Below are 23,497 nucleotides of genomic sequence, written 5' to 3'. Positions count from 1 at the left end.
CACTTTTTAAACTAAATTCAAGACAATGGTGGCACCATTTACTTTCTCTATTACAGGTTTGAGTGATAATAGCAATCGTATCAATACAAAATTTATAAATTGAGTTTCACTCATCGGAAATACTTGTTTTAAGTTTCTCTGTATAGATAAATTGGATGAATACTTCATAAACAGAAAGTTGCTAAAAGGTATTCTTAACCAGATATTCATCTATATTAACCAGTCCTACACCAGCTTGAGTCAAAGCTTTCATAGCACACTTCATAAGTATGAAATGTGCTATGAAGCTTCTTGTTTTTGCTGTATATCAGTTTTTTCAACTGCTCCACGTCGAATCTGCACATTACCTTCCTCTGTAAAGCTCTACGCTCCTCAGTAACGCTCTTTACTCTACTATTGTTTTTATAGATTGAGGACATGTATCCCAAACTGAGGTCTTTTGGCATCTCTCAAAATCTGGTTAAATAATTGGGTCAGCTAATATAATAGGAAGTTATTTCCAGTTTTTAGTATTTCTGTCGAGGTCCGTCTCGGCCCATGGAGTTTTACTTTTGCTTTGCTTTCCGCAATTTTTTCGCCTCCACCTGTTGTCAGTTTTGATCCTTTTTATTCTTTTTGCAGCTTGCCTGTTCTGTCCATACAAATATAGCCTAGTTACTGGTGGCTACCATTCTTGTATACTTTATGATCTAACAGCATATATTTTGCACCCATAAACTTTTTTCGAATTAAATCTCAACAAAACATTTCTGTTTATACTTAGAAGAGAGAGAGATTCCCTAATTTATAGAAATTATTTTTTAAATACTTTTAGAAACGTGTCAATCAAATTATAAACTAAACGTTTATAAATCAATTTATAAACTGAACGATGTACAATCCGCTAATCAAAGATCCTCCAATCTCTTGTATAGCACTGGTAATTACAGCAGATATACTTCAAACTGGCTATTTGGGATAGATAATATTTATAAGAACTCTATAGAGTTTAAAAATCGTGTTATTGGTTGGGCCGTACATTGTTGGTTTATGACATCCAGACAATGCAACTTCTTTTTAGGAAAAAATTCATTGCCTTTACTGTCTCCTTTATTTGCTCTCCTTAAATATCTATTGCTTATGGAGATAAGTTAAAAGCTGAAATGGACATCAAAGATGTTGATTAATTTATCTAAAAATATTTATTATTTTGTTTAAAACACAAAAACAGATTGCACAGTGCTCTCAATATGAAGGAGTTCTGTTCGCTGGTAGGAGTGAAAGTACGTGGGTATATACACAGCTTATAGGTTTCGCTTCACTTTGTAGAAATAGTGGGGAGGCCCAATGAAGTAGAATACTATCTTATAAACTGCTGGCAGCGTTTTGACTGTTATTTAGTGGTACTAACTGTCACGACAGACGTTCTGGAAAAGTCCTATTCAATTAATTAAGTAAGTACTTTACTAATTCTTTTAAAATACTAGTAATTAAAATAAAAATATTATTCTTATTTTAGAATGAAGTGCTTTTATGAAATGTCCTGACCGACTTTCAAAGAAATGTACTTAATTTCAAATTTGACTTTAAGTAAGTTTATAAATGAATTTAAAATTGATTATTTTATTGATTATTAAAAGGATCAAACAAATTTGAAATTCTCCCATAACACTTTAAATTTCTTTTTTTAAATTTTTTTCCTTAAACTATAGAACATAAATTATGTGACATAATGCAGTAGTTACTATTGATAACGAAGTATTCCTGACTTATAGAGAACATTTAAATTATGACTGGTGAAGTTAAATGAAAACAAAGTTCATATTTGCAGAGAATGGGTAAACGCGAGCGTTTACTTGACTAAATTATGACAGTCTTACATTCATATGTACTCAAATTCTTATTTATTTTATTCCTAGTATTGAGATGGTGTCATATTTCCTATATTGTGCTCGAACTAGGTAATTTGAGATCTTAAGTGTAGAAATAAACTTATTTAAACAAATTGTCTGACATGGATGTTTATGCGCTTCCTTTACTTCTTTGTTTAACAAAATATCTCAAATAACAAAAATCGTAATAAGTAGTTCGAGTCCTTCCCTTTATGGAAAGCCCCTCTATAATAATAACAGCCACTCAAACCGAGCTTAGATAAAAATGCAGACCTAGGACTTGAACCACCTGAGATACTCGTAAAGAACCGTAAATCGTGTAGCCAGCTGATCGTACCATAGAAAAAGGATTCTTCAGATTCTTGAGAACTTTACAAAAAATAATTTTCATTGGGAAAAAATATCTAATAAATATCCAAAACGGATTACCATGTTTCAATCTCCTGTGAAGTGTAGTATTTGAGCTATTGTGTTCACAGGAATTCAAAGCGTGCGCTAAAAACAAGTTATTGTATCAAGCGGTTTTCTTATCTCAGTGAAACACGATTTGGCTTTTTGAAACTTATTTCTTCATTTTGCAAATATAACATTATTTAAGGTTCGTTAGAATCTGTTGTAGATTGTCTCAATAAAAGCCAAATCCACCGCGACATAAAATAACTCTCTTAACATTTAGTTTTTCACAAAACTGTAATAGTTAAACGGTTGTTAGAAAAACTCGAAAACACTTTTTCAATGATAAATGCGTTAACCAATCGATGTTATAGTAAAAGGGCCCTTATTTTGAAAGTAGCTTAAGGAAAAAATTATTTAATTTCAAAATTCACAATTTTATTTCAGCATTTTGTTTGACTGCATTAGAATAAGTGAACTTGACCCTTTGAAACCTCTTTTATTAGCTTTGAACTTAGTTTTTTCAAGTAATAAAATAAAATGCGCAAATAATACTAGAATATTCTAATTAAATTATTTAAATAGAATATGTAGTAAAACTGTTACTAAGTATTGGAATTAAAAAATAAATAAATAAGACAATACCGAGTTTTAAAGAATAAAAATAATAACTATTTAGGTTTTATTTTATATGAAAGAGAAATTGTCGTGCCAATCCATTTTGTGATTTCGGTTAATAACAGATGTTTTCTGACATCAACCAATGCTACATTATCGCAAAATAAAGATGCAATTGAGTCCGCAGGCCACGCCCTGAAATTTCATTTATTTTCCATTAATACTAGTGAATGGAATTGGAATTGTTTTATTACTTTACTTGATTTATAATTAGCATATTTACTTAGTTACGAATTTAATATATACATATATTTGTATTTATAGATATGTATACATATACAATAGTAAAAGTAATCGTTCTTTATCAGCACTTTTTCTATTAAATGTTTTCTTGTCAATTGATTTAGTCTTCAGAAACGAAACTAAACACTTACTTTTTATGGTGTGATCCACTTTTTATGAAAAAGAAGTATAACACCTTTCCGGCTGCTTGTTTCCTCTCTGCAAAATGCAATCAATGAAAATATTTCATTACAAGTTGTAAATTTATAATTGAACTGTGTATATGTTATATGTGTATGTTACTGTGTATGTTACTGTGTATGTCATCTGGTGTTTTGAGTTTTGGATATCGTCGATCTGTGTTCAGTCCAAATCGGTAGCAATGTCCTCTTTCTGCAATCTAGATTTTAGATTAATAGGTAACTTGTGAACCAACTTTTCTTTATGCTGAAGTTGTCAAGTCTTTGATTCTGAATACTTCCAACTCCCTTTGGATTACTTTATTCCTTATAAAGCACATGTTCTCAAAGCGATACGCTGATTAGATTTCAGTCCAGTGTTTTTTAGGCACCCGATACTTAGATTAAATTTTCCAGTCCTGTTTGTTTAATTAGATTAGGTGTCTGATAAGAGGCTCCTGGGCAAAGATTGAAGATATAAGCTTCTCTTCTTCTAAGATCCGATTCTAAACCACTTTGAACTGGCACAACTGCAGCAGTACCAACAGCTCTTTTAACACAGGCTATTGATTCTCCAAACTTTCTTGTAACAAATTAAAACAATCTCATTTAACTAAAAATGTTTCATATAATTATAAATGGAAAGTTAATTCCAGTTAGCAACAACAGTGAAAGAAAGTTGCAATGCAGCTGACTTAGATATTTATGCGGTTCTTTTAATTTAGCCACAAAAAGATCAACTTTCGTCTTTAGATTGAGGTTCGTCTTGTTAGACATTCATAGAAATTCAAGTTCAGTTCTTTGTTATTTTCGCCTCAGTAAAATGGAAGTTTTATGGACTATTATTCTTATTATGTTCTTTGTAATCAAATAAAATCGTTCTTGTAAATGACAAAATGTTTTCTAAACTTCAAGTTTTGAAGTTGAAGAAATTCAGTGATTGAAAAAGAGTAACAATAAGCCTTACTTTCCGTTCAGATTTTATCACAAATATGTCGCGTGTAGAAAAATTCCTCGATGGGAGTGGATTTGCGATCTAGTTCGGTTGCCATCTAGCTTTCTTTGGGGAGTAAGAGAGACTTAGGAAAGCGTAGTGTCTCCCGCCCAACAGACTATGTTAATATACTCTTTTTTTCCTTATGTTCGCATCAAATTTATTTTTTAAATTAGACAGTACTTATTGGTTTTTCTTTAAATAATGGGTGGTCCATCTGTAATATTTAATTTTAATATGGATGCGTAAAAGTTGACAATTTATTAGTCTTTATGTAGATATATAAGTCTGAATAGTGCAGCTGTTGATCCATTATCACAAGAGCATATGAAGTCAATTTGGATGCAAAACTAAATGGGGATGCCAGTGATTACGTTTCAATCTCAATCATACTAGAAAATGCTCCACGTTATGAGCACTCAGTGAACCCTATTGGAATGGAGGACACGAAAGAGGAATGAGTATAATTTTCTTGGAAGGGTTTTAGAAATCGCGTGAACTTTAGCCCATTTGCTGCACCAGGTTCTTCTATAGTAGTTGTTTTATATCAGAAGTCGTTAGTGACTCTATTGGTCTTTCTTCAAGACGGGTGGCCATTTTCTCGCCGATATCGGCCTTCTCATTTCTTCTCAATCCACAGTGTCCTCTCACTCATACCAGATGCACTAAGCCACCATTAGTATTTATTTTCTATACTAGATCTAAATACAACATTTTTCATGTATGAGTGTGATTTTACAAATTACGTTCAGACAACAAAGTATTTTAAGTACATGCTATTCGCCAAAAGCATAATTTATCCTTGGTAAGAAAGAGCCCCTGCACAATGAGTCGTACTGGAAAATAAGGAGAACAATAAGGGAGGAGAAAAAAAGGCGTCAACAGAGAGACCGAGTTGAGAGCTCTAGTCCTTGAATTGCTTGGAGAATGCTATCCATCTCCTCCTTGGACCCACATCTATACCGACAGCAGAAGGTGCCACTAAAAATGTGGGAGCTGGAGTGTATGGTATCGACTTCCAGTTTTCAGAACCTGTTGGAACGTGGGCATCAAATTTCGATGGGGAGATCCGGGCTATCCTGATAGGTCTAAGATACGTGGTTGAAAAAAAATTAGACAAAGTAGTGTTTCTCAGTGACTCCCACGCTGCGTTAATAGTCGTAACGGGATCTCAAAGTGGAATTTCCGCAGGTGTAAGAGCGTGCTAGGAAATAGTTGAAAAGGTGCTTACAGAAGGGAAGCACCTGGCTTTCCAGTGGATTCCGGCACATTGTGGATCGAGCAAGTCGATAAACTTGCGAAGCAGGAGGTGAGTCAATGTGATCAGCCCGACCATGCAATGTGTTTCTCTTCAGCTAAAAGAGTTATAGGTAGCCACATAAAGGGGAAATTACACGCGGAATTTTAGATCATGGCCGCTGGAAAGCAGTGGGCACAACGCTGTTAGAATACAGGATACCTGCCGGCCACCCAAGAAAAGAGTCTGTCGTGCTCTTCCGAGGAATTACAGGGCATGGTTATCTCCAAGCACACCTCCTCAAAATAGGGACTCGCCAATTTGCCCATTTTGCAATAACGGCGTAATGACTTTTCAAACATTACAGCTCACTATCCGGCGATGAACAGTATAGTCTGTAAACAAGGAACACCATCCCCATGCAGGAAGTCTACTGATAAAAGGCTCTAGTTAAAAATTACTTCTGATGTTAAGCGCCTTTAATTAAAAATTACAAACGAAATCATGTTATGTCCATTATATTTTGAATACGCTTTTAATCAAAGTGGAACTTTACTGCACAGAAATACGCAAATGCAATAATTATTTATCAATTGTAATTATTTAATGAAATATAATTATATATTTATAATTTTTTGTAATTGCATTAAAGTAATGTGTGATGTACATGGATACAAATTTTAATTTAATTTAAAAAAATACAAACTTGAATAATATTTTATGAAAATAATATTGTTTCTTAGATGCATTGCATTAATTTGAATAAGTGTTACTAACAATTGAGTTCGATCAAATTTTTTATAATCTATATTTTGAAATTTTTTTTAGTTACGATGGCAACAGCTTAGTTATAAATATAAATAATTTTTTTTTTACTTATTTCTAGAAAAAATTACTCTATTTAATGGAAGAAATGAGTTATCTTTGGAGTTAATGAATTTCTAATTGTGTAGAGGAGAAATTTAATTTTTAAGTAATATCGCGAATACCATTTGAAATAGCTGAGACCAAATATTGTTTTTTCTTAAATTTATTCCATGAATTTCTCCATTCTCCAATATGTTTTTTTCAATTGTTAAGGTACTTGTTGCAATCCTTGAAAGCATAATATACTTTAAGACGATGTATGATTCAACTAGTATGATTCTTATAAAAATCTGCGTTACTCTATCTTGTTATTTTGGGTTTTATTCGACACTGGTATATGCGGTGATAACACCTGCTAAATCATCTCTTTTTTTTTTTCAACAGTGAGAACCTTAAAAATAGTCTATGAAATTAAATTTTTTGATTCTAGTAGTTATCTTCTGCCAAAGATGATATAGTACATTTTTGAGAATAATGGTCCGCCAGAGAACATAAAATGCGGTGAATTAATCCCTACAGAACGTTTCCAGAATCACGGAACTATGCTAAATTTTCGTTGACTTAACGAAAGTTGCTAGAAAACAAGTATGGAATAAAAAAAAAAAAATCAGAAATATGCAATATTACTCAGAACGTGCCCACAGAATAAAAGTAAAATACCTTATGATTCCTCAATAATATACTTAAATGAGAGAATTGAACTTCAATCTGTTCAGTAAATTCTAATTAAAACTGGTCTGTGTAAACAGCAATCTGAACTAAATTTTTTAGTGGTTTAAATTTTTCAAGACAAAATAAGGAAATTGATTTACAAAATTTAATAATTCCCTTAAGAAATTCATGTGAAGAAAAACTGCGAGAGCTAACATTAAGAATTAAGAATGTAATTAAGTAAACAAAGCTACACGAACTTTTAAAAAAACACTACATCTGTTCACACGGTGAGTATCAATTCAAAACAAGAAATATCACTTAAAAAAACCTTGTCCGATTTAACTTCTAGAAGCTATTTCTTTTCAAGGTTTTTTGCCATCTCAAAATGTTAGTAGAAAATTAGCTTTACTATTTGTAGATGGGCTGGCATAGCTGGAATAGTGGCACGTTAGATGTAATGTTTGAAATGTTTTAATGAATTTCGTTAGGAACATCTGCAAATTTTGCCCTAAAGAGAAGAAAAAGAAAATCGCTGACATTTACATTTTACTTTAAAAACAATAAGATTTTATTCTGCTGCTTAATGGACTAATTTATAATATTAAATCAAAAATAACTAGAATTCATTTAAAAATAATAATAATTCTAGCTTTAATGTTTGCTTATTGTTAGAACAAAAAATAAAAAGTGATACCATTTTCAAACTCCATTAGAAATTTGAACATATGAAATCAATGAGCTAAGTTTATAATTTGTTTAAGCAGCCAAGAGCCAAGGTTGTGTTTGTCTTTTATTTATACTGAGTATTAAAATTCTACTGAGTGACTTAATAAGTTTGTGTTCAAGGTTTATTTCTATGCGTCATCTTCTACTATTCGTTTGGATTGTTTTTTGTTTTTATCTTGAGTAAGGCTACTTTGTTATTTTATCCAGATTTATGTTTATTGATTGTGCATTTTCTTCTTTTTTTTTGAAGAAATTGAACCCACTTCGCTGTGCGCAGTTTAAATCAGAGGGATATAGAACAATCCAAATTACATTAACTTTAGCTCTGCAAGTCCTCAGTTACATCAGTACCCAGGATTTTTGTGAATTTGTTCAGTAAATATAAATTCTACACTTATTTTCAACATAATTAGGCAGACACGCACTTCATCAGCACTATTAAGATTCCCATTTCGTTTCTGAGGTGTCTGTAATACGTACTCATTACTGCCCGAATAGTACATGGTTGCTCCCCCTGAGAACACACACCTTAACCTGGCCATCCTAGCTCGCTTAGTTGGATTTACATCCGCTTCATTTCTTTTATTGTGTTTGCTAGCTTTCGGGAGGTAGATAGGCTTCTCAAATTCCATGTACCATGAAGCTTTTTCTAGGACTGGCAAGAGAAGTTAGTAGTAGCAATAACTTTCGACTTTAAATACTAGTTACTTGGTTTGCACACTTGTTTTCTATTTGTGAAACCTTCCTTGACATTTTTGCGTCACCATTAAAACGTCTTTCATTTACTAAAACTATGAAACCAACCTCTCTAAATTGTGATCAGATTTATTTTTATACCTTTAAGACTATTTCATTCTTTTATGATCTATTCTGATTTACCTGTGATTGTTAGCCCCTCAGTTTTCATTCTATTTTCTAGATCTGTTTTTAGTTTATTGAGATTGTAGAGAGAGATCGTTCAGCAATTAGAGAATGTGGTGAATATGGTAAAGTAACTAATGATTGTGTCCAGGCGAATCAAAAGAGAAAGTTCTTTCACTGGTCATGTTCCAACGATTCATTGCATTCTTTCAGTTAATAAAAACAACACATTCCATTCAACGTTGAATTTCTAACAGCATTCGTCATCAATTATTTTGCCCAAAATAATGTGAAATTTCACAAACAATTTCTTCACTCAGTCCTTCATCTAGATAGGTAATTACTGACATGAGATAACTAGATCCTTGGGCTCAAGGAACTACATTCTCATCAAAATCAAATTTATACGGCCAGCCTTTCCCCCCCCCCCCCGACAGGATAATATCGTCGTATTTTTTTTTTTTGTTACTGACCTTGACTTTTTTTTTGTAGTTATTGTAGGTCTAGTTCTCTCATATTATTTGGAGGAGTCACCTCCACATGTATCCACACAAAATATTGTTGTTCATGATCACATTCTTTTCAGCATAGATGCGTCATCATTTATTTTACTCCTAAATTACTGAATAGCAATCTGTATCTAAACTTATGAATTTACCGTAATTTTTCTCTTTAAATGTATTGAGGTGGTACGCAATCTTCTATTTCTTTACTATCGATTACCATTCTTCGCAAGCGTATCTACCGTTTCATTTGTGAAGCATTTTATTTTTGTTCATACTCTAAAGAGTCAAGACTCTACTGGTTTTTAAAAATTGAATTTGAGAAAGGCATAACTTTTTTTGACCGAAAAAAGTGACCAAGTTCTTCCAATTGCAGGAAACAGTCTCTCTGATAGTAGATGCACCGAAGATTAGCTGGCAGATTAAAATATGGAATCACATTCAATTTTTTCAGCGTTAGTTACGCTGGTGGAAAGTATTTCAGTTTGTCTTTTTGTGCGAAAACTGTATTGATTTCTTGGTGTCTGAGTATTGTGTAAGCAGTTGGTATATTATCGTTCCTTATTCACTCTAACCATTTCGAAAAATAATGTTATCTAAACCCAGCCTGACTTTGAATATGCATTGCAAGCGTTGTTGGAAAAACATTATTTAGCTTTATCATTATTTTCTTTTCTCATGTTTTAATGATTATTGTGTGGTTCGGTTAATGTCTATCTGACGTTCCACAGTAATTTTAGCAAAAACTAGAGGCAGGTGTGCATTGCCAGACATTAAACAGGTTTAAGAGGTCGATTCTTTCCACTCCTACTACAATCTTTCCCCTCCTTCTGGAGATGTTTGCTGAACTTAACGCGACCTGAAAAGGAATAAGGACACACTTAGTCCCAACTTGTAACTAAATCTTTAGCTAAATCACCAAAGGTGTAAGCTTAAGGACTGTGATATCTCCCGGAGCAGCCACTGCGTTTACTCTAAGGGAACGCCTAGTTCATACCACACTAAAAATTCATCTTTAAAACCACTATAGCCAACGAAAGAACTGTAGAAATAAAGTAAAAGTAGAGTAAAGCCTTTGTTTCAGGCGGGCTTTACGTCCAACTATCAAACTGGTGCACGGAAGCGACTAGCAAACGTACTTTACTATAAAATTCTTATATTAAATAAAATCCAAGGACGAGACAGGGAATCGAACTCAACACCACAGTACATATTAGCTTTACAGTCTCAACCTCTATCCGCTTGGCTACTTAGGCGCCTGGTACCACGGAAATAATAGAAGAAGTTTATAAGAGGAGAAGTCATATTCACTTGCGAAATTGAAATTTATGAACATGATAATTTAAATTTTACTTTTCTTTCAGTTGAATTAAATTTATTTAAACAACGCATTCATTTGTTTGCGCAATCGTTTGTCCGTTTCTAGCTGTTAAAAAAGTAGAAGAAACAAAAAAATGGCACAAATTATTTGTACTAAAAATATGGACTTTCTTCTTAATATTTTTCTTTGAAGCTGACTTAAAATAATTCGGATACATTTTTAACTTTAATTCATTTTTTAGGATTAGCAGTATTTAAACCTCTGTAATTTTAACAAAAAAGGAATGAATCTGCGATAAAGTTACAATTTCTAGGTCTTGTGAAACAAATACCACTAGAATAATTTTACTAAATAAACGAAGAATTAAGAAATTTCTTTTAAAACAATAAGATAGCTGAGTCTGGCGCTCTAAGTTGTTTTATTAATTAAAGCAAGTATAGAGCTTATCAACATGATTGTAACAAAATAAATAATTTTCTTTTCAAGTTTATTTATTTTTATTTTTTTTAAGACGGACCTTGAATAATAAAACATGAAACTAAACCGGCAGACTGGTTTATAGTTTTTTGTTTTTGTTTTTATAAATCTTTCTAATTTGAAAGAAAATGATATATTTATTTTATTTGTTAACAAGGCGTGCTCTTAAAACGAGAGTCCAGTTTGGATAACTGGCCTAAAAAGTACTTCCATTCTAAGTAAGTTTATTGTTCACTTTCAATTACTTGTATCTACTTTGTGCAGGAAACAACATACTGTTGTTAATTAGCCAGTCAGAACTTTGCTTATTGAACTGATAAATAACGAATGTGCAACTATTTGTCTGTTTTCTGTTCTTTCATGCTAAGTTTTTTAACGTTTACTACATAATAGAGTTGAGAATTTATTCTATTTTAATATTTATGATCAAGAATCTCTGAAAAACTCGTTCTTTGTTAACCAAACCTAGTAGAACATCTCTTCTCAAAATTGAATATTTAAATTTCTTTAATTTATCGATAGAAAAAATAAAACGATTTTTTTTAATATAATTTATATTAAGAAAATTTGTCTTAGCAGTATTCATGTCGTACAGGTCCGCTGTGCTAGTAAAAATCTACGATGCTAACGATTTGGAACTATTCGCCCAAAGAACCTGAATGTATTGATAAACTCTAATAGAGATTTAATGTTAGATATCATGAAATTACTTAATAGTGTGTGTATTTGTAAGAAATGATTAACATAGTTAGCTTTATATCCATTGTTGTTACAAGATTTCCATTGGAGGAAGTTGACTGGTGAAAAGTAAAAAGCAGAAGGGAGGTTCTTCAGAGATCATGCAAAGGAAGATGTGGGTACATATTCGGATTTAGCATAGTCACCGGATACACCTTTTTACCACGCGTGCAAAAAAATACCTGACACCTCTCGGAATTTCTTTATGAGAAATCAGGACAAATGTTAAAAATGTCCATTACAGATAGGTAGGGTAATTAAAGGTGAACATTTAACTTATAAAGGTTTACTTATAAAAGACATATCAGAATTTTATCGTCTCCAAATGCAAACATTGCAGAGATTTGTGGCAAGGTTAGTCTGTGACCTCGTTCTAAAAATTAATTATCGGAAATACACTTTTTTTTATATCCATGTCCAGTTTAAGTGAGGAAGATTTACTTTTTTCACCTTAAGAAGTTTTCAATTTGTAATAATAATTGGTTAATTAATGACTGATTTATTAAAATGTAATAAATAGTTCATAAATTAAATCAGAGTTATTTCGAAATAGATACGAGTATTTCAAGGTAATTCTGTACTCTGCGCAGATTATGATGTATGAGTAAATAAATGTTTTATTTAGCTGCTGATCCTTTTTTGCGTTTCCACTCAATTTCAGTTTTTTTGTTTGTAACTAATGGATCTATATAAATTTTAGCTCTAGCACTAATGGTGGCTAAGTATCAATTGGACACTCTAACTTTTCGTATAGTTTTCTGAATTTGAGCCTGAAAATTAGATTTAAAAGAAGTCTACCTATTTCCTTTACATTTTTTATTTGTACTACGAGTATGTATAGATCTATCACTTATTTAAAATTGTTCCTGTGGCTATGTAATGCACCTCTATGAAGTACCATCTCTGGAGGAGGGATTGCATAACTCTCTTTTTTAAAACGCCATTTCTAGTGGAGAAGTTGTATATAACGTAATACCAGTGGAGTGCCATTTTTTTAGTTTAAGGATCACGCAACCGCTCTTCACAAGCGCCATTTCAGAATAAAATATTCTAATTCCCACATATTCATGTGCTGCTGAAATTCCAAGTTGAAGAAATCCCAGTGTTGGGAAGGAAGACATTACTGAAAGTTTTCTAGATTAAGAGATTAAGATTTCTTTGTATTTGTGAAACATGTAGGTATCTTTATTTAAAACAGCATATTAATTATTAGCATAGAACACTGTCATAAATTTTAAGATGAAATTAACAATTTACAAGTTTTTAGATTTCTCAATTTCTCAAAAATTGTCTCAATTGTTTAAAAGATTTACAAAAATGTCACTTTTTCTAAAAATTGCCAAGAGAAAAAAAGTCTAGAGCTTAGAAATAATCTTATGAATTAAACTCCAACAATAAATAATTCTTTAATAATGAATATTCTCTATACTTTTAACATTTCGACGTTTTCATTATTGTATGTATAGGTTCACAAAAATGCGTACACTACTGTAGAAATAAAAAAAAAAAGTTGATACATATTTTAATCGATGATACGATATATGCATCATAATTCTACAAACATTTGGTGATCACAAAAATATTTTAATCAATGACTAAGACAGCGCCCTTGTGATGTCATTTTTTAACGTTCAGGCCAGTGAGAGGTATTTTGGACTTGCTAAGGATATTTTTTTCTGTTTATTTAATGAAATATTTGATTATTTATCTTAGGTAATAGATAAGCAGTTAACGATAAATATGATCTAATCATTCTAATTAAGAAAATGTTTAATTTAATTAATAAAAAAAATTGGAATTGATAACAAAAAATCTGTGCGATCATTTTACATATTTTACACAACTATTCTTAAAGTTCCTTCCCAGATTAAAAACATTCCAGGTAATTGAATTTTCTAAAAAAAATTGTTTACAGTACTACCTAAATTCTAAAATTAATTTCATCTTGAAATGATTTTGAAAATTGAAAAAAAGTTTGATGGAACTTTTTACATTACTAAAGATCATGAAGAAAGAAATGATTATGTTTTATATATTTTTGTTTAAATCATAGTTATGTGTTTGTGACAGAGATTACTAGAGATATCCAAACATAAAAAATAGAAGCAGGAGCTTGGACCAGCATTTTCTGGTTTAGGTACTAACCCTCATTCAATAAAGTAGTTTCCTTTTAAATGTGTAGATTAACTGTTTAAATTTTCAACATTCTGAACTCATGCAAGCAAGCAACTCTTGCTTGTACACATGCAAGCAACAGTATTTAGATTCAATACCATGCAAATCGTATTCAAAATGCATTAAACGTATTGTGTTCCTAAGAACTTGTCATGTCGATAAATACCTCCAACTTTTTTGTGGATGCTCTCTCAGTAGAGCATAAGAGATGCTTCTTATTTGGTGTATTACACCGGCAGGCCATAGTATTTCCTTCTATAGGCGTCGGTCGCATCACACCACAGATTGAATTAGGCCGTACGTATGTGGTGTGATTGTTGTCGAGCAATTAATGTTGTTTGTGACATCAGGCTGGAACGTCAAATTGCATGAAGTCATCTTGACGTGAAAGCAAATGCACCAGTAAACCTGCTTTCCGAGTAAAAGTTGCTTGGCAATGCGCTGCCCAACCGAAAAGACCAACCGAACGTTTCGATTTCCTTCGGTAAAGCTCGGCAGTTTCAGTTTAAATTTCTTTCCCTCTAATTAGATGATTAAATAAAACTCGCAGTTCAGTTGCCAAGCTGAGACTGCAACCACGCTTCCGCCTTTTCCCTTGACCGCTCGGCTCGTACCAATATGCAGTCATTTTTATGACAATACTTTCTAACTTATCCACTCCAATTAGAGATAATTTCTTTTATAGGTTCATCTTGACAACTTTGTCTTAGTGGACTATTAGCCTGCCTGATGAAAACATCACTGAATGAAAGTTGTTGAATATAATGAAAGAGAATAAGGAGAATAAAAAGTTTACGAGTAAATTCTGAGGTATTAAGTGTGTGGTAACCTGAAGTTGATTATTTTTAAATAGAAGATAAAAATATTACGTTATTAATAAATATGCTTAGATATCATGTTTAAACATTAGTCAATTGTATTTAGAATTTTTTTTTTTCTTGGCAAGTTTTTAAACGATACAAAGATTAATAATTTAATCTTGCAGAGTTTTTGTTACTATTGTTTGCAAATGATGTTTATGCATAAGGTTCAAAGAAACATTTCATATAATTAGAGACAAGACATTTTTTAGTGTAGAAATTTACATTTTATAAGGTAGTTTAAAAATGGTGACGCATAGTACTGTATCTGAGTGTTCTGGTATTGTTAATTGCGATTGCAGGTTGGCTGGCCACAGCTTTTTCATATTCAGGAGAGAAGCTATTGAGGTAAGAAGAGTTTCTTAACATAGGCTTCCTCTTGATGTACTCATCAGCTGCAGTTGCTTAGAGAGGAGAGATTTATTCACGTGGTAATCTTTTAAGGGCAGCCTCACGTTTATTCTGCTACTATTATATCATTTGTCTTCCTTGCTTAACCAAGAACGTAAACGTCTGGAGTACCGTTCAGATTAGAGCTTTTCTTTAAAGCAACTCTGATCCTGCCAGTCCATGACTTCTTTTTATAATCTAATTTTGGTAAGGCAACTAGTTATGTCAAGTTCTTTGTGTTTACTTTCTATTATTTAAGGAGGAAAAACCATCGTGTTATATTTTAAATAAAAGGTGTAACTTGTTTAACACTGTTTGTGCTCTCTTGCAGTCCATTAAAATATCCAAGCTAAAAAAATGGTCCGTGTGAATGCGATAACAAATAAATCAAAATCCAATATTCACAAAACTTTTAAATTTTATATTTTTATAAGTGATTATTACTGTGGGATGGAGCACAATTCAGCTGTAAGAATCTGTCACTCTTACTTGCACTTTACAGAGAAAGTTCAGCCATTCTTTTACTTCAAAACTTCATGCAACGATTTCCTTTTAACTCGTTGTAATTGAAGAGATCTATTTATTTGTAAAATTTATCCAGAAGAATTCCATGAAGAAAACTTGCGGAAGTTGAGGTGGTTTTAAACTTCCCACACTCAAATAGATGTGTAGCTTTCATTAGAAAAATTGTTCCAACGATTGATGAAATGTAAAATCTTAATAATTATAAGAAAAAGTATTCAGCTTTTTCTTTCTTTCTCTCATCCTACTCATTCTATTTAAATGTTCGCGCACATTATCACAATATAAAGGATTCAAATGTTGTAATGTTTTCTAACTTAGTCCTAACTAAAGTTAATTTTTAAGAGTAGAATCTATCGTGATTAAAATGTTTGTTTTTATTAATTCGTTCTAATAGATACTTGGAGATAATAGCCTTCTAATAGATAAATTGCCTTCAAGATCACAACTAAAATATATCTATATTCATTAAATAAAGAAAAAATAAAGCAACTAATTCCTAAAGAAAAATGTTAGTGATTTATTTATTTTTATAATTTAATGTTAAGTTGTACCAGATTTTGTTTTTGTAAAAAACCGTTCTATAAATCGAATATAATTTGTGTGTGAAAATTTTCTAACAATGAGAATTTACATTACTAAATGATGAAATCATAGTATGAGGAGAGTTGGTCATATCCTACTATTATAACCACCTACTCAACAATAATACTCTCTACTCCAGCATCCTACACTTCAATCATTGGATATATACACATGAAACTGGTTTGAAATAAATCTAACCTAAAAATAACACAGTTGCTTTGAACAGAAGGCACAATCATTGAACGTTTACTCTTCTTTCTTCTGAAATTTCTAAATTTTATGTTATTATTGTGTAGATTTTAATTTTGTGAATATAAATTTTGTAAATCAATATGTTGATTATAATAAAGGTACTTTTAGTAAAACTAGATTATTAAAGAGTTAACTTTTTTATACTCTAAGTTATCTTTCTATTATTTCCTTTATTTTAAACAATTCTTGTAATAATAGTACTTAAATCTGCTAAAAAATAATGCTAACGCAGTAGTATTAAATTCGGGTTAACTTTAAAAGATGGTATCATATTAAATGAACTCTTGGTGTTGCAAGGATGTCGTAAAAAAAAAAAAATTAATGACTTCAAATATAAAATCAGCCTCACTAGTATCTAAACTGCACGCACCATATTCTTCTAATTTAGGGGACCCCTCTTTGTTGCATCTGTAGGAGCTTTGTAGGAGAGCACTAGACTAGGGTGTGCTCAACCAAAGCCTGGAAGAGTAATCACACGAAAACTCTCTCACCAAAACTATTTGGTTATTATACCACATGTCCATTAAAAAAAAAAAAAAAACTATAAACTATGAGAACTTGTTAGATTGTCTGAATGATCATGAATATTGAGAGGTATTAAATTCGACACTAATGACATTCACTTTCATGACAAAATATCGAAAGTAAAACAATATTAATAGAATAATATTAAACAATAATACAGTCTGTAGTAATGAAAAAGATGTACCAAATACTGTCCACTGAATACTATAAAACATTAAATACACCGTATTAATAAATATTGTTGGAAGTAAATGAATAAGGTTCACTATGAAAATAAAAGTTTACGAACTATAGTACAGGATACCTAATAAAATTTACAATAAATTTAATTAAGCTGTATCAAAATAAATTGTTCGCAATGATATTAACCATGTAATAATGTAAGAACTATCTACTTCGACTTTTTTATGAATTTAATTAAATTTATGAATGAAAGAAATTATTTTACAGAATAATGTAAATAAGACATTTGAGTTGCCTAACTACTGACCTAGATGTCGGCTAGAGTCATTTTTATTTTTACTCTAGCCGTTTATAAGTAATTTCGACTCGTAAACTTTTTTTCCTTGTGAGAAGTGGAATATTTTTAAAAATAATTATGATAAAAATGAATAATTAGTACTTTTTTTAATGTGATAATTATTTTAAGTTTACCTCTAAATGATTCATAACTTGTGTTATGACAACTTTATAGTTCTAACTGTACAAGGTTAACGCCTACATGAAGTTAAATTGATAAAATACAACTGTGGCACAATTCTACTCATGCTGTTAGTTAACACATTTCTGAAAGCATGCAAAATTTCACTTATTATTTAGTTGTCTCAATAAAGACACTTCTAAACACTGGGAGTTAATTTATATTACGTACAAGTGAAGAAAAAAACTACAAAAAAGTGACATGAAAAGAATGTCTCATTCCATTTATTGCTTTTTGTAAATTCACTAATTGTCATAGATCTAAATTTATTATCATAATAAATTCACGGACGGTGGAGCTCTTAGTATCTGAGATCGAAAATAAATAAATCTCTTCTAGAATTTTCCGGCTGCAAAATTTCTTCCAACAAGGAATTATAACAATAGCCACGATCCCTAAGAATTTTCACATTATATAAGCTACATTTCGTGTCCATCCATCCCTCCTACCGCATTAGGTTCCATCTTAACTACTTTGCAAGCTCTGCGAATTAGGTGAATAAATGAGAGATGTTTCTGTTGCAAGGCCAGGACGCCCAATATCCTTGTAGAAGTTCTTCTTAAGGGACATTTAACTAAAACATAGTGTTTGGACTGTAAAATCATTCCCAAACATCAATTTAAATCTTCATTAAAATCACTGAACCATGTTTGTAATTATAGAAGAATGTAACATTTTCTTAAGTACCAAGCAAAAATTTAAAATGCACTCAACTGTAAAAGAGAATAATGCGTCACCTGTTCTTTAAAATAAAATAAACGTACTGTTGTAATTCTGTATAATGAATCGATGATGTAATGCGTTACTCAAGATTAAGGTGGATTTGATTTCAAATCTCTGGAATCTCTTATATCATACATTAAAAACATATTTTACCATCATATTTTCTCTATCTAAATGAGTTTGGATTATTTGTTCCACGGAATTATCAACTAAAAAAAATTAAAGAGACCTGTCCTTGTTGGTCATGGCTTGTACAGTTTGCAAGCAGCATATCCCCGATCGCCAAGTCGCTGGTGCAATGACTCGATCCTACTTGTTCTTGTCCAGAGTGAGTAAGCATCAGCTGTGTTTAACTCATAGAATTTTACTTTTCATTGGCAACCTGATGCTATAATAACTGGGAAACATTGTAAGAGGTCTGGTTGTTCAGTGCAGAGGTGGCCAATAGATTTTTGTAGTTTTCAGACATCAAATCTTAGAGCTACTTGTTGGTGTGCTCCACTTAAGAGTCATTTAGTTACTTTTTTCATAATTCCATGCGTCTTCTTATACCAAAAACGCTGAGTTGACATAAACCACCTGAGCTTGAAAAGCTTTTCGGTAAGTGGAAAAGCCTGCAAGAAAAAAATAGAGTTTTCGTGGGGTTATTGCAACATTAATAGAGGTCTAGTGCGCTTCCCTCCTTGATGCCAGGAAGTTCTTCCCTGGTTCTTTCTTGTTCAAGAATGAAGGGAAAAGAGGAAACTGGATCTTTTTTATAATCATCAGTCAGACTAATCTAGTATGATTAGGGAGCATCTATCGGATGCATGCAAAATGTTATAGATTCATTCGAGTCCTTTACATAAATGCAGATTCAAATAATTCTCGTAGGAAAATAGATCTAACATAGTTAAAATAAGCAATTGCGAACAAAATAGTAATATATTTGGCTACGGTCGTTAAATTGTGCAGCGACCCATAAAAAACATTTCCATCCCAAGGAAGTTAATAAAGGCAAGGGGTTTCCTGTTAGTTAATTATTAACATTTCAATAAAAAAAAAAAAATTGTCTCTAATTAAAACGGACTGATAGAAAATGAAAAATTTAGGAATTTATCAGTAAGTTTTAGAAAAGGTGTAACTAAAAGAAAGGGGTCACCTTAAAAACGATGGATTCCTCTAGTATTTAAGAAAACACCTTTATTAATAAATGACAAAATTAGGGCAATTACAACGACAACCATATGGTTTATACCCCGAACTGCGCAAAACTCTTCGCTTCTAATCCCCCCTTTGAATAATAGTTATTCTGGAACTCCAACGTTGCAATAAAAATATCTGAAGTTCCTATATTCTGGGTAGTCATACCGCCGAAGTCATTTTGGTATCTTAAGAAATCCACTTTCACTTAATTTATAAACCATTTCTTACATATTGGCACATATTATGGACTACCTTAATCATAGTAAATACACAATATTGGAATTTGCCTATAAGACTGAACGCTGCATTACGCACTGTTCACATATTGCAGATATTGCACATTTTAAACTATTTACTTCCTCCTCAGCATTATAGTCTTGTATAATTTTTAAACAGGGTCTCTATTTGCTTTTTTTGGATTGTTTTAATTGAGATAGTTCAGCACTTCCGGAAGAAATTTCCTGCACGCAATCTTGCTATTAAAAATATTATTTTGTTTAATTATTTGAATTGAAAACTTACTGCATCTAAAAGCTTCGTTTGTTAATTTATAAAAACAGAGATATCATAGATGTACATAGTACATACCAACCCAATAGGCATTACTTGGGCATTCCATCTTATTAACTTATTTTGATCTAATGTTACGCTACAATACAAGCAAAATTTAATAAGTCAAGTTCAAAAAAATAAGAAGTTAAACAGATTATAGGTAGGCCTAATTAAAATGGCTAATAAAACTCGAAATTAGTGGATCAAATTAGACCAGAACTTTAAATTCACTTTGAATATAAAAAAAAATTCACCTTATTTCTCGCGGATTCGGAGGGTCTCTTCGCGCCTTTTGCTTCTTCGTCCTTAGGTCTCCTAACTTTCTTTTCCAATCCAAAATCCAATCTCGCGCTTAAACTACAAGGAACAGGGAAGTTCCCAATCAACAAAAAATCCCAAACTCAAATCCAAAATGCTATAGGAAGTTCTTTTATCAAAACTTGTCGCTTCATGTCATCGCGTACTGAATGGACCGTAGATTTTACGCAGCAGCTTTTTCCGAATATTAGTAGATGTTGCAGTACCCAAGGCTTATCCCAAAACAAGTCGAACAACATTCTCAATTAACATTTATCATAACTTAGTTGGCTAGCTAACAACAACCTCTTTTCCACTTCCTGACATCTATAACATTCTCTGCTAAGTGAAAGGGCCCTGGTTCACGGATTCGATGATGTCTTCATGAAGTTTAATAATAGTATATATTTACTGGACGTACGGTTTATAACACAGTATAGTTCTATTTTTTTCAGGTTATTACCCTATACAAATGTACGATATATAACGATTTACAAACGCTTACTTAGTAAGGTAAAATTCACAAAATTCAAAAAATTGGAATCGTCCAATAAATGAAATTTCTTTTAGAAATAAAAAACTTATTCTTCTTTTTGGGTCCTTACCAACCATTTTAGAATTTTCGCTCTCATTAACTTTATTATTGATGATTTTCCTTTAAATAACCAGAAAAAAGATATTATCAAGATGCATCAGCAACCTTTCAATTTTCATTTACATCAAGTTATTTCAAACTTTCTTTCAGTACATAGAAACGACGCTCGCTCTGTTAAAAATACATGAAATCTTCAGCATACAGTAAATGAAAAATGAAATAGTTTTAGAAGTATCCTAATTGCATATGCTTTGTATTAAATATAAAATTGTTGGGAAATCATCTTACTAATTTCTGTTTCTTTTAATTTCAGATATAAACAAATATGGCATTCAACTTGGCAACTCTGTTGAAGATCGCCGAATTGGTAATATTTTTATTTAATATATAAATATATATTAGCAAAACCAAACCTTTTAATAATCAATCCAAAAAAATTACTTTATTTACTCTATTTTATTAAAATAAACATTGACTTTCAAATTCTTTTTTTATCTACATCTAGTATTGTAAGTTTTACTGCAAAAAATGAAAATCAAATTTCTCATCACTGCTAACAAGTTCTTCTTTACCAATCATTTTTTTGAACGCTTAAAAATACCAAAATTTAGCTGATATTAGTCCAGATTTACTTTCTTATATTCAACTACGATGTTTATGTCGATAAATTTTAAAGAAAGCAAGTAATTATTAGTAGCGACTCTTTCTCGACACTGGAGTTGTAAAAATCTATTTAAGTATCGATGAGAGTCCGCTTTGCAATGCAAAGGGACATATAACTTTTTTTATATACGATTATCTAAATTTTTTAAATAAATCTCGTAATTTCATATCTTCGTTGCATAAAACGCTTTGGCTTTTATTCAACCTTATTCAAAAAAATTCTCTTTACTTTTTTATTCGAACTAAACTTTTTTAAAGAGATTGAAAAGTTTGCAGTTCAAATCCAAATGAATAAAAAATTGTTTCAGTGAAAAGATACTATATACTTATCACATCTAACCCACAAATAAGCGTGATAAAAATTTTTAATAGAAGGCAAATAATAAATTATTTGAATGATGAGAGTTTTATGTTAACAGATTATTTCAGAGATTTCTGACAATAGTAACAAATGCTTTGATGATTCCTTGCTTAGAATTTTATTTAAATTGTACAACAGGTGATTGCGAATGACATAGTTTTCTTTTAATTATAGATACAAATATCAAACGTTTTTATTTTTTGCGTTTTTGAATCGATTTGCCGATAAGTTATGCATTTAGATAATTTTTTTTATCTAATAAATCTGAATGAAAGACAAGCTATGCCCATCCCTCTTGGTATGGTATGGTATACCAAATCTCTCCCGGATGAGGGCTCGCTTCTATCCCTCTGTAACATTCTCCAAAAAAATCCGATTAATTAATGAAAACCACAAGAAAATTCATCCAGGCAAATTTGCAAATTAAAACAAAATAGAATACTTCTTTTTTTATAAATAATAGATGAAATAGCATACTGGACTCCCACGCGGAGGTCCCGGGTTCGAATCCAGCAGCTGACCCTTAGATTTTCTCTTCCTAGGAGCTTCTTACAGCTCACTGTCCGGTGATGGACAGTGTTGTCTGTAACGAGAGAACACTGTCCGGAGGCCGGCAGTGCACTGGAAAAAGCTCCGGGCGCTAATGACCTCAGCTGTTGATGCGCCAAAAAAAAAAAAAAAAAAAAAAAAAAAAAAAAAAAAAAAAAAAAAAAAAAATAGATGAAATATAAAGTATCATTCATTAAAATATTTGGCCAAAATTTCTAAATCTCTTTAGGATTTTTTTATGTGTAGGTGTATTATCTGAAATCGGTTCACATATGAATTTACCGGATCATGTATCTCAATAACTATCTCTAAATGTTATATTTCTTTTTAGTGTTCTTCACTGTTTTCAATATCAGAGCTTTCTGTTGTATTACTCACTTACAATAATAGAAGAAAGTAAACTAGTTAATCAATAAAAATTTAAAAACTCATTATTGATATTCTCAATTCATCTTATTATCAATTAACATGCAATTCACATTATTCCGAATAACAATAACGAAATTAAAATGTAAGTATGACATAATGCAAATTCCATTCTATGCATTTGTAGTCCAGATAGCAGCTATAATGATAAAAAATAAATAAATATTTAGACTGTTACATTCCTTTTCGAAATATATCTGCAGTCCTCCCCTAAGTGAACAGTTTCAAAATGGAAAAACAATAAATAATCTATTCCTTGTACAAAATTTTATTAATTATTAAAAGAAGTATTTTTTTGTTCAAATTGAGAACTGGTCTTCGAACTGTGATCGCACTTAATAATAGAATGTGATAGTTGTTAGCTAAACAAAACAAATAGAATTTTTCCTGGTCCTGCAGTTCTCATGGTTGTTACA

The 23,497-nt window shown here is 31.4% G+C and overlaps 1 protein-coding gene across 1 annotated transcript in view; it reads left to right on the top strand.

Moving 5' to 3' along the window:
• Positions 1–1,288: 1,288 nt before the first annotated feature.
• The window catches only part of LOC141448986 (uncharacterized), a 31,148-nt gene continuing 8,939 nt past the window's right edge, over positions 1,289–23,497 (top strand). Inside the window, exons 1-2 of the mRNA XM_074117936.1 lie at positions 1,289–1,433; positions 21,396–21,449. Coding sequence (XP_073974037.1) covers positions 21,408–21,449 — 42 coding nt within the window. The 5' untranslated portion in view covers positions 1,289–1,433; positions 21,396–21,407. The remainder of the gene's footprint in view (positions 1,434–21,395; positions 21,450–23,497) is intronic.

Source organism: Rhodnius prolixus, unplaced genomic scaffold (assembly GCF_049639745.1).
Source record: "Rhodnius prolixus isolate KJV_2025 unplaced genomic scaffold, Rpr scaffold_2, whole genome shotgun sequence".
NCBI lineage: Eukaryota > Metazoa > Arthropoda > Insecta > Hemiptera > Reduviidae > Rhodnius > Rhodnius prolixus.
Note: the sequence above shows the minus strand (reverse complement) of the source record. Positions and strands in the feature narration are given on the sequence as shown.